General features: G+C 32.6%; 1 protein-coding gene across 6 annotated transcripts in view; it reads left to right on the top strand.

The window, feature by feature from the left end:
• Positions 1 to 13,291, top strand: part of Tusc3 (tumor suppressor candidate 3) — a 312,880-nt gene that overhangs the window by 184,904 nt on the left and 114,685 nt on the right. For 4 of the 6 annotated variants that reach the window (XM_048791805.1, XM_048791804.1, XM_015486045.2 and 1 more), the window contains exons 8-9: positions 2,530 to 2,604; positions 6,209 to 6,299. In XM_048791805.1, coding sequence (XP_048647762.1) covers positions 2,530 to 2,604; positions 6,209 to 6,299 — 166 coding nt within the window. Of the gene's footprint in view, positions 1 to 2,529; positions 2,605 to 3,842; positions 3,930 to 4,268; positions 4,418 to 6,208; positions 6,300 to 13,291 lie in introns of those variants that run through there. The other 2 variants (XR_007343351.1, XM_048791806.1) reach the window with 2 other exon arrangements.

Raw genomic sequence — 13,291 nt, forward strand, 5'->3', positions numbered from 1 at the left:
CCCCCCCCCCCCCGCCAATTTTATTATTGGAATTGGGGAAAGTACCTAGAGTCATTAAATGAATAGGTCTTATTTTTAATGCCATTTATGTTTTAAATATTTACCAAGATGTTTGTTATGGCTAAAATGTTCTAGAATTCTAGATGAATTATCAGTAGATCAAATATCTATAATGTGTGTATTCAAATTTATATAAGAATATAAAAGAGAAAAAGAAGATTAAAGGCGAATCGTAATAGGATCCACATTGGTCCCATCTTTCTGCACCAAACATCTGCGTTAAGCAGTAGACATTCTCTACATATGAACATGTTTAGTGATACAGATCTTTAGTTCTTTTTTTCTGTCATTATTTACAATGTGCTATGATTAGGAAAATTTATACAGGTACATCGTCCAAAACACTATAAAATAATGAGTCCTTAAGGTCTGCAGACTTGTACTGGTACTACAAAACAGTCATTCTATCAACCATATCCTTTGCAACATGATTGAAATTCAGTAAAATCTAAATTTCAGTGGTTTAAAAACTGTATCATGGTCTCTTAAGGTTTAGTGGTAGCATTTGAAGGGTGTGGGGTGGGGGACAGGGCAGAACTTCATAGTGCTGGTCAGGTGTTTTTCTCTGGTATACCTAAGCTTCCAAACAGGTTTTGCTTGTTTTTTTTGTTTTTGTTTTTTCCCCCCAGAAAGGGTTCCAATACTATAAATAGAATAGTTTGAAAACCTTCTGTATAGAGAGCTCTTTGTAAGCAAAAATGCGTAACTTGTGGAGTCAGGTATTTATTATGCAGAAGTTGGTTAATACGGTCATGAAAACAGAGTCAAATGCAAATAATTTATTAATAATCAAATTCAATAATGTGGTTATAAAAACTGACTCAGTGTAGAAACATTTACCTGTAGAACTTTCTCTGACCTCTACTTAATTGTATAGATATAACCCAGTGATATCCTTCCAGGTTTTGCTATTGTGGAAGAGGCATCCTGCCTCTCTACTGCTGCTGTGTCTTAGAGACTTATTGATACTATTTGTACACATATAGCTAGAAATAAGAAAAAAAAATCAAAGAAAATGGAGGAATTTCTGGGCTAGAATTACTTTATTTTTTCCTTTGTTTTTTTAACCAGAATACATAATAAATACATTTCCAGAATTGGTGGGTTCTAAATCTTAACAGTAGACAATGTCAAAAATGTTGTAATAACATGAAGAAGAATGTTCTTAGTTGAAGTGCTCCCATGATTTTCTTAATACCTTACATCTTTCAACATGGCATGAATAAACCCATGATTTGAAAGTAGACAAAAAGTAAAGAAGATATTTTGTGTTCTCAGTTTCAGTTTTAAAATGGCAATTAACTGACTAGCTGTAGGACCTGCTAAATTTGTTAAATTGTTTTATTATAATGTGCTTTTTTGATTTTGTAAGTTTTTTTTTTTTACTGAATCCTCAAATTTTCTAAGTGAAATGATATCTGACTTAAGTATTTATCTAACTAAACAAAATCTTTGAAACAACACATTTAAAATTCAAGCATAAAAAAGCAATTAAACACAGAGACACGCACTGTGAAAAGGAAAAAAGCCAACTTTAATACATTCTCATTTTCTAGGAATTCAATGAATTTTGTCACTGTCTTCAAGTGGTATGGTTTAGATGTGAGGTATCCCCAAAAGCTCAAGTGAGAGACAATGCAAAGAGGAGAAATGATTGGGTTGTAACAGTCTTAATCCAATCAGTGAATTAATTCCTTGGTAGGGATTAACTGAATAGAAGGGTGTGGATGGAGGAGGTAGGAATTGGGGCATTCTTTGGGATATGTATTTGTATCTGGCAAGTGGAGAATTCTCTGTCTGCCTCCTGGTCACCAAAGTGTGAGCTGCTTTCCTCTACCACCCTATCCTGCCATGTTGGGCCCTAAGGAATGGAGCCTGCCTTCTGTGGACTAAGACCTCTGAAACCATGAACCCTCAAATAAATTTTTCCTACTCTATAGTTGTTCTGGTTAGAACCTTTAGTCAGAGCTGTGAAAAAAGCTGACTAAAACAGAAAGTAACACAATTTTATGTATAACAACATGAAATGTTAGAACTGGTTTTGAAATTTCTTAAAGTGTTATGAAAGTTCTGAATTTAAAGAGTATTTAGAATTAAACTCTCAAAATCTAGCAGATTAAAGAACTCTAGTTATAAGTATTAAAACTTATGTGTAACTGATGTGATTCTGCAATCTGTGTATGGGGTGAAGGTGGGAGTTCATAACCCACTTGAATCAAAGTGTGGAATATGATATGTCAAGAAATTTGTAATGTTTTGAACAACCCACAATAAAAAATTAAAAAAAAAAAAGTATTAAAACTTAAGACATAAATAAATAATGGTCATTTTATGTAATATAAATATGAGTTGCATTTACCTGTGTTTGCATCTGTAATTTAACCATTCTGGAACACTGTATTCAGTTCCAGAAAAATTTATAGATTTTATTGGCATCTATTTCTACTGTCTCCTTGACAACTACTACAGATGCTGCTATCACCATGGGAATGGTTCTTCTAAATGAAGCAGCAACTTCCAAAGGAGATGTTGGAAAAAGACGGAGTAAGTCTCTATTGGTACTTTTTTAATTTTGTTTTTAGCTGGAAGATTTTTTTAAAGCAAATGGGAAGTATAGAAAAATTTCTTTATAAGCAAACTTCTAAAGAAGTAGTATAATTTGAAGGTTGAGATTTTTTTGTTTCTTGGATGTTTGTGTGAATATACTTGAAAATGTTATTTCTTCCAAAATGGGATTTGGGTGATACTCTTTGGAATTATATATAAAAGAGAGATGCCATCACCCTTGTCAGGGATGCCTTGATCCATTTCTGCTGAACCATTGTCTTTGTAATAACATCCAGACTACAGAGATAGAAAAAGAATTTCTGAGTAGCATCTTCAGAGATTTTATTGGCACATAATATGTTCCTTATGCCGGGATAATCAAGGAGCATTAGAAACCTGACTTGGATTGAGGGGTGCTTCTGCATAGGTTTTATACTTAAATATCATTCTTTCCTTCCAATTTCCTTCAGATCTTCTTTTATCAACCTTTTTAAAAGGAGGTCATCTTCTGTTACTTTCTTTTCCTGGGGCTTTGCTTTTCCATTGATATACCAACATATACAGCTCTATCAAGTTCCAGCTTTATGATTTTAAATAAATTAACTGTTTTATCCTTTTGATGAAATGATTCTTCTCAGAGGGTTGTAGAAAAACAAATAGTTTTATAAGGTAACAAATTTTGGTAGGTAAAAAATAATGCATAGGAAATATATTTTTCCTGGAAAAACATAGATTAGCAAAGAAAAGAGGCCTTAGAGTCAATGTTTTCTCCCATAAGCCTTTTTATAATTAAGTCCATACATGATTTTATGATTATACCTCCACAAAACTATAATTAAATTTTTGCCAATACATTTTGTATTTGTGAACACTTTTTAAGACCCAGAGTTTCTGTTTAAAAGCATAGGTATCTGAAAAATATTAATAATTTTTTAAGATATTTAAAATAAAAATCTAGGTACTTTCTTTGAGATTTTTAACACATATAAATGTGTATATATATATATATATATATATATATATATATATAAAAGAATCAGCGATTTTTTTAATACTTGAAAGTGTTAAGTATTGAAATGTTTGGATGTGTAATGTACAGTCAAAATTCACCTCTGTTTTCCCTTGGTACATTCTACACACTGTTGTAAAGAAACTACAGGAGAAATGAGGGAATTACTTTGCTTCTTTAAACATTGTTGAGGATCGTAAAATGATGTATCTTTTGAATAAACAAGGTCGTGTTCTTGGGATTGATCAATCACGCTTATGAGGACATACTCTTAATGTGATGATATATTTATCTTATGTCCTGTCATATCAAGGTAAGTAATAGTAATAAGAAATATATAAAGTTTTTAATCTCACAATATGCATGAAACAGTAGAGTTTATAAAACCACTACTTCCAAATTCCCTCTTGATAGATGTTTCTATCATGACTCCTCCCAATTACCTCCAAGTTTTGTATTCTTGTGTGCACATGGATACATGTGTGTAAGTGAGAGTGCATTGTGCACGTGAATGAATTGGAAAGTATATTTTTAAATTACTGCTTTTGGATTCAGATGTGATTTCTTACTTTGATATTGCATAACTGCTATGATTATTAATATTGTCCAGTTCAAAATGCTTCCATGTCATCATGGCATTTTCTTCTTACAGGTGTGTTGTTATCTCATGATTTGTCATGGTTCATTTATTATTCTGCACTATGCTCAGTTCTTCTGATTTCCCCATGCACAAACACTTGAGTCGCATTATTTTGTTCCACTGCCTAATATTAAGTAAATAAACTGTTTTACTTGATCACATATTTTGAGCCTCATCACTCATTTGAGCACAACCTACGAGACTAGCTAACAACAGGGCATAACAAAGAATGCTTTATCCCTCTTCTGAAAAAATTAAAAAGGGGACATAAAGGAAAAGAAGTGTTTGGTAAAATATCTTAATTTGGAAAAGTATAAAGTAAAGCATTGTGTAATTAATTCTAAGATTAGTAAGATTGATGTAAGTGGTTTTTCATATGTTATGTCTTAGGGTCTGGTGTCTGTCTTACTTGGCTATTGTATGATTTTTTGAAAGCACATTTTTCATTTGTAGTATTTGGGAACCTTTTTTTTTACTTTATTTTCTGCTAATATTCATTTCAAGTTCAATTGCATCACGTGTTGTCTAAAATGAGAGGTCACTGAGGCTACAATTGGATACAATTAAATGCTTATGTTTTATAATTTGTACTCCAAACTTAGATATTCATGCAGAGTTGAATGAAAACTGGCAGAGTAGACCATATTTCGGCAATGCTGTACCTTATCTACTCACTGATTTTCAAGATTGAGATTAAACCTGGATTCATTTATATGCCAGGAAAAAATTTAAAAATCATATTTCATTGTTATAGAAGCATATATGTCCATTTAATTTTCCTTTCTTCTTCTTCCTTGGTGTTTTTAATCTCTTTTCTCCTGTCTTCCTTTCTTTGACAGTTATTTCAGATATTTTATAAATTCCCTGTGTTTTTTTTCTTAAATATGTCTAGATACTTCTTATTGAGTATTAAAAAAACACATTAATTTCTGATTTTATAGAAATTCTATAATTCTAATTTTAAGAAAAAACAATTTCTCATTGTATAAAACAGATTTAGATAGAATTTAATTTACTTGTTTTGTTTCATTCTAAACATACCTACATTTAATTGGCTTAGACTTTTAAGCATTTAAATTTGATAAGCATGTTTAGATATATTTTACTAGTAACAATGAATCTTCTTTAATATCAAAAATGTACATGCAAAATAAACATAATAGATTTTATCAATCATTTACTTTTGAGTAAAATCTTCCCAACCATAATAGAAAGGAAATGAAAAAAATAAGAAAGTATTGTCAGCTTTTCTGGTACAGAGTAATATAGAAAAAAACGGACCATAGCACGTAGTACCATAACATATGCCTTTTGTTTCTCTGTAAAACATACTGAAATACCCAGACATTATTACCTGCTTTGGGAAGGAGGGTGGTTCTCCCTTTCGCTCTGAGACCTTATTTCTTACTCTCCCAACTTTTATTTCTAGCTTTATATAGGCTAAAATGAACTATTTTTTAGTAACATGCTTTTATACTGAGGCAAAAATCTAACCAGTAACTTAAAATTATATTTCTTTGTGAATACTGCATGGCATCTGAAAAGAATAAAATTTAGCATTTCTAATAATGCAAATGTTCCTGCTGTTACAACCAATACTTCAAAATGCAGGGGCTGATAATCTTGTTTGTGGTTTGTTATATTTTGTTTTGTTTTGATCCCTTTGGGGCATTTTAGTACTTGTAGGAACTCTGTTAAAAGAAGAAAACCACCAGAAGACTTAGATAAGTCCATTTTGTTGTTTTCATACCCCAAATAGTAGATTTTCATTGAGAAGAATGTGGAAAATAATGAATACATTGTATTGTGGATTATCTGGTTTGTTGTACCTGTGTGTGCCATGAACTATTAAATGTAAGTATTCTGTAAATTGGATGCATTTTAAAAATATGAACATTTGGGTTGTCATTGCATGTGTTTAGACTCTAATGGCATTTTCTCTCTTTTTCTAGTAATTTGCCTAGTGGGATTAGGCCTGGTGGTCTTCTTCTTCAGTTTTCTACTTTCAATATTTCGTTCCAAGTACCACGGCTATCCTTATAGGTAATATCTTTATATTATCATGAATGGTTTTATATTTAACTCAGAATAAACAGAATTTCAGTAGTTGGTATATAATTAAGGATTAGTATAAGGTAGCTAATTAATTTGCTATGTGGTCTTAAATTCAATTAAGCAAATTTTTGAGCACCTACCATGTGTTCAGCATAGTAGACTATACAAAAGAGGTATAAGGCATATTCCTGTTCCTAAGTAAGGTACAGTTTCACTTTAGGGATATATCACTGTGTATTTATATGCACATATAGTGAAATGAGTTTAAGGTCTATGGATTTCATCAAAATTTCTTCTTTCTTTGGTTTGCGTATTTATCATGATTTTGACTTCATTTGCAAGATTATTTTTTCATGTAATCTCCCAGTGTCAAATAAACATTCATCATCTTTTGAATTCAGCAAATTTATAACTTTTCCAAATAAGAAAAGCCAACTTGAAAGAGAAAAAATAAATGATAAACTAATCTCTGGTCACTAGAATTCGTCATAATGAATATCTTGTAAGATTTTCACCAGCATGTTGTCCAAATTGGAAGATGATGAAAATTCAATCTGAGATCATATTACTGTTACCAAACCTCACTGACTAAAGCACACTGCAGTAAATGTGTCAGATTACACCTATTGAGTTTATGAATTAGGCATGTTTGTCTTTTGGGCATATTCCTGCCTTAGCTTTTTTTTTTTAAGAAATAACTTTTACTGTCTCTAGAGAATTCTTCTTATAGATTAACCTATGTTTCTCTCTTATAAAGAAATAAAAGCCATATACTTCCTTCCTCAGAGACTTTAAAGACCCTATCTGCTGAAGTGATAGAACCAGTGAAACGTGGTTAGAAAAAAAAAAGCTCATTACACTTTAATATACCTTCCTCACATGAACAGTGGACATTTTTTTTAATTTTATTAGTGCATTATAATTATGCATAATATTGGAATTTAACATAATTAGCCAAAGCATGGAATTTAATTTGCTCCAATTCAGTCTCAAGGATTTCACATTTCCTGTCCCTTCTCCCTCCCTCTGATGCCTTTCTTCCACGAGTCCTTCTTCTATTTATTTATAGTTTATTTTTTAATTTAGTGTTTTATAGACATAAAGTGAAATTAACTGTGGTATATTTATAAATACATATAGTGTGATTTTGTCACATTCATTCTACATTTCCTCCCCCTTTCATGTCCCTTCCTCCTTTCTCCTCATCAGTCTCTCTTCTACTTCATTGACTTTCCATGTATCTTTATATCTGACCGCCACCTCCCTGCTTTTTCATCTCCTTTATTTTGCTGTAGCTTCTTCATATGAGAGAAAACATTTGACCCTTGACTTTCTGGGTCTGACTTATTTCACTTAGCATGATATTCTCTAGTTCCACTCATTTACCAGCAAATGCCATAGTTTCATTCTTCTGTATGGCTGAGTAAAACTCCTTTGTGTATTTATACATTTATTTATCTATTTGTTGACATGTGTCCAAGCTGTTTCCATAACTTGGCTATTGTGAATTATGCTGCTATGAACATTGGCGTGGCGATATCCCTATAGCATGCTGATTTTAGATCTTTTAGACATATACCAAGGAGTAGGATAGCTGGGTCAAATGATGCTTCTATTTCTAGTTATTTGAGGAATCTCCATATTGCTTTCCAGAGTGGTACTGATTTGCAGTCCCACCAATAATGTATGAGTGTACCTTTTTCCCTACATCCTTGCCAGCATTATTGTTTTTTTGATAATTGCCATTCTGACTAGAGTGAGTTGAAATTTCAGTATAGTTTTGATTTGCATTTTGCTGATTGTTAGAGATGTTGAATGTTTTTCCATATATTTGTTGTTCATTTATATTTGTTTTTTTGAGAAGCATTAGTTACTTTGCCCATTTACTATGTCTTTTTTTTTATTTGATTGTTCATGTTTTGTTTTTGGTGGTTTTTTCAGTTCTTTATATATTCTTGATATTAATCCTCTGAGGAGCAGATAACAAGGATCTTTCATTCTGTAGATCTTAAGTGTTTACTGTACAGAAGCTTTTTAATGTAATGTCATCCCAATTATTGATTCTTGGTTTTATTTCTCATTCTTTTGAAGTCTTGTTAAGGAAGTCAGTGACTGTGCCAATGTGTTGAAGTTTCTGGCCTACATTTTCTTCTAGCAGTTGCAGGGTTTCTACTCTAATTCCTAAATCTTTGATCTACTTTGAGGTGACTTTTGTGCAGTGTGAGAGAGGGGGGTCAAATTTCCTTCTACATTTGTTTTCTTGTCTTGTTCCTGTTTTTAGAGGAAATACTTTCAGTTATTCTACATTCAGTATGATGTTGGCCTTGGCTTTGTTGTATATGGCCTTTAGAATACCGAAGTAAGTTTCTTGTATCCCTAGTTGCTCTCGTGTCTTAAACATGAATGGGTGCTGGACTTTGACAAATGCTTTCTCTGCATCTATAATCATGTGATTTCTAGCCTTAACTCTATGTGGTGAATTTCGTTTATTGATTTGCATATGTTGAACCAACCTTGTTTCCCTGGGATAAAACCCACTTGATCATGGTATACTGTCTTAATGTGTTTTTGAATGGTTTGCCATTATTTCATTAAGGATTTTTGCATCTTTGTACATTAGGGATATTGGTCTGAGTTTTCTTTCTTCCCTTGAGTTGTCTTTGTCTGGTTTTGGTATCAGAGTGAGGCTGGCCTCTTAGAAGGAATTTTAATGTTTGTACATACATGATGGTAATGGTGTTTATATTTAGTATTATCTGGAAGACAAATAATCCCATAAAAGGGATATCTAATTATGGAATTATATAATCCAAGTGTAAGTCTTCAGTGCTACCTGTTTTCTCACATGGATGAAGATACAGTTCTAATTCTCTTCGTCACACATCCATTAAAAATAAATGTATTGTGGGAATAGAGGCAACATGGGTATCAGATCTGAGTTGTGGGATCATCTACTTTAAACTTTGTGGATGATATAAACTTTTTAAAACATTATTTCTGGGGGCAACAATAGATAGACAAAGTGTCCAGTTTCTTTCATTTTATCCTTAATGTTAGCCAGCCAGCCAGTTTTTTTGTCTGAAAATATGAAAGTATTAAATTAATCAAATCCAGGACAACTAGTACTTTAAGAAAGATGAAGTTACTTTTTTCCCTCATTCCTCCTACCTTGGGATTGGGAATTCTGGTGCTGTATGAATTTTCTTAGTTTGACATATACTAGTTCTATAACAGAATCTGTAAATAAAGAGAAATACTCTGTATTTTTAAGTCTTTTATCTAGAATACCAAGAGCATTTAAATATCAATTCATTTTGATCTATAGCACTTAAACTATGTCAAAGGTAAAGATTGTATCTCTATATTCATTAAAATATAAACTACAGCAACATCTGCTGTGAGATCTTAAACCACATTAGTTGACAGGAAGAAAAGTAAATAGCAAATTCTAGCTTTCCTTGTATTTCAGATCACATTATCATACCAGAATATCATTTACTATGTAGATTATTTTGACATAGCAATATGAGTAGGAAAAGTAGAGAAAAAAATCGAGATTTACTAGTTCCTTATATTGTTATTTTTGATGGCAGTATTTTTGGAATTACATAAATAGTTTTCAAGTTTGTGCTTTCTTTCAAGTCATGACAGTCATTTACTACAATAACTCTCTACTACTCTGGGTTGTTTTTACTTTTTTTTTTTTTTGCTTGTTTTTTTTATTAACCAGGTTAAACATGTAAACCACCTGAGAAGCTTTTCCAAATTCATATTGTAGGCTTACCCAGATACATGTAGTAAGCATACGTAAAATAGGATATACCTATTGATTTAATTGTAACTTTCTTATGTGTAACCAGTCCCATGCTCTTGCCAAGATTCTACCATCCTAGTGAGATAGGAAGCCAGCTGAAGGCAAGCCTAAAACTGAAATGTATATCAGATCCTCTTAAAAAAAAAGAGAGAGAGAAGGAAATCATGGCCACGAATGGCTTATGAATATGAAATTTTACATAGTTTGATGTAAATCCATAAATAAATGAGGAGCTACCAAGTAAAGAATCACAAGAGAGACTCAGTGTGCCAAACTGAGGTGTGGTATAGAGAAGTGAAAGGGAGACTTCTGGGTGCTGCAGTGGCCCTGCAGTGTTGTCTTTGATGTGCTGTTGTGTGGGTTTACCAGGTTGGTTTAAATATCCTAAACAGCATTTGGCTGATCTGTGGGGCAATTTTAGATTTAAATAGCATAGAGGTAATTAAGCCATTTTAGAAAATGGGAGGTTTATTATAAAGGCGTGGAAAGAAGTAAAGACAACTAAAAGCCTACTTGCCACACACCTAGATACCAGAGAAAAATGGGTTTAGAAAACAGGTCATAAGGATAAATTTGCTGCCCCTATTTTATGCTGCAGAGGTGACGCAATTACTTGGAGGGTACAAACCTCTAATTTTTCTACCACGGTAATTGAGTAATTTCTTTTCAACTCTCCCACCCTTGCTACCCTGAAAAATTTGTGAACTTTTTCTGAGAAGGGCCTGATTTCTTAAGTTTGTTACTCCCCAGTATGTGGCATGAAAGTTAAAGAGAACTTTCATTATTCCTCCTTATCATAGGCCCTGGTCCTCCCTCTGAACTCCTTAAAGGTATCTCCATCACCACAATTACTTTCCATATTCATTAGTATTATCTGTATATGTCAGGTGTCTGACTTTGTTGGTGCCATTCAAAGCTGAATGTAAATTAGGCATCTATTTCCATTGAAGGGAAGTCAAATTAAATGACAGATGCCTACAAAAGCATTAAGTGAACAGAGCAGTATTCAATTCAGCTAATTTGTGTATGTAATATAGCTTTTGAAGATACATCGTTCACTTTCCTTAGAGGTAGTTCTCAAAACTGACTTTACAAATACATGTAGTGACCTCCATGAAATGGCAAAAATAATTGAATTTTTAAATGACATGAGTTAGCATCTATATGAAGATTGGTCAGAAGACAAACTGTTTTGAAATGTGATTTGTACAGTATTCCAGCTAGCATCCAGTGTAGTTCAAATTATAAAAGTTCAAGAATAATTTGTGATGTCCTGTGCAGCAAATTAATAAATTTCCTCAATGTTGGATCAAGCAGTTACTGTGTTCCAGGTATTAGGGATATGACCATTAATAGGATAACCAAAATCTCTGCCCTCACCTCTCTGCCCTTACATTCAAGTGGGGTGGGTAATGAGACAGAAAAACAAGTGAAAAGTATATTTCACTAATGATAATAAGCAGAAAGGGAATAGAGATGTGGTTTAAATCTGGATGATATTCCAAGGAGGTCATCATTGAGAAGGGACATTTTATTAATGACATAAAGGAAATTACTAGAATAAGCCTTATAGATACCTGGAAGAAGAATGTTCTAGGCACAGAGAACAGCAGGTTTAAGGACTCTTACAAAGGCATGAGACCCTGAGAAACAGACAGTTGTCTGGAGTATAGAGCAAGCAAGGGGTAGAGTATGGGAAGTGAGGCTGCTGAGGTCAGAGGTAAAGCCAGGCTGTAGATCATACAGGTTTTCATAGGACTTTCTAAGAACTTTTTTTCTGAATGATAGGGAGTCATTGGAGGATTTTAGAGAGCATTGACATATATCTGTCTTATTTCTGTGCATTATGAAATTTCAGGATGCTTTATAAACATCCTGTATCTGACTGCTAATAGACAAATCCTCAGAATTGTTGTACAGATTGAGAAATTTTTTTTATCCATTACTGGTAGGATTGAAAAAGTGCTTTATGCATTTTAAGATCTTGAAGACATTTTTCTTCCACTTATTTTGATTTTTAAAAGACTCTCTGAAAACAATGTTATTTTTCACCTTATGAAAGAAGCACTATTTACAGGCAGCAAATTCAATTTATTACACTTTAAAAAATAAAGTTCCTTTGAAAAAAATGAATAAAATTTTAAAGGGACAAATATGCATTTGGGGCAGCATTTTATCATATTTATATAATCATTTAATGTTTGTTTCTTCCATTAGAGAAAAGCTCTCTATGGACAAGAGCAAGCTTTGTCTTATTTGCTACTTTTCACTAGATTCTGGGACAAAGCTTATCACAGTGCGTAGTATTTAACAATAAGTGCAATTTAATTTGTAATTACAGTATAGAACAAGTATTTTGGTGAAAAAAATCTACTTCATGAATTGAAAAATGTATACAGACTGAAATCAAAACATGACCTAGAGTCTAATGAGGTTGAAGGGATGGCCTTTAATTTCTTTTGAATTGTTTTCCTCGGGCTTGCATGAAAATATTATGTACATGCACTTGTTTTGCCCATATGCTTTCTTGAAGAGCAAAATTCTGTTATGTTGAGGGAAAAAGTAAGAAGACTGATATGACAGACATTAAAACCTTAGGGGTTGTTTAGAACTTTTACCTTACATAGACCAGGCAGGTTATCTGAAGTGATATGAAAAAGATTAGCTATTGTGTGTAAAAACTTGAACTTTACATTTTATATTCTTACAGTAAGAAATGTATCTGTACAGGCTGGGGCTCAGTAGTAGAGCACCTGCCTTACACATGTGAGGCCCTGGGTTCAATCCTCAGCACCACATAAAAATAAAGATATTATGTCCATCTACAACTAAAAATATATATATTTAAAAATGTAGCTGTAGATATAATATGGATTATCAGAACATTTTTCTTATGGTTCTTGTTACAATTTTTTAGTTTTTGTTTTAATATGTAATAGCTAATACTGTTACATGTACTATCCAGGTTTTGTATTTTTATTTTTTTTTAATGACAGTGGAATACATTACGGTTCTTGTTACACATATACAGCACAATTTTTTATTTCTCTGGTTGTATATAAAGTATGTTCACACCAATTCATGTCTTCATACATGTACTTTGGATAATGATGTCTATCACGTTCCACCATCCTTGCTAACCCCCTACCCCCTCCTTTCCCCTCCC

Source organism: Marmota marmota, unplaced genomic scaffold, assembly GCF_001458135.2.
Source record: "Marmota marmota marmota unplaced genomic scaffold, marMar, whole genome shotgun sequence".
Classification (NCBI taxonomy): domain Eukaryota; kingdom Metazoa; phylum Chordata; class Mammalia; order Rodentia; family Sciuridae; genus Marmota; species Marmota marmota.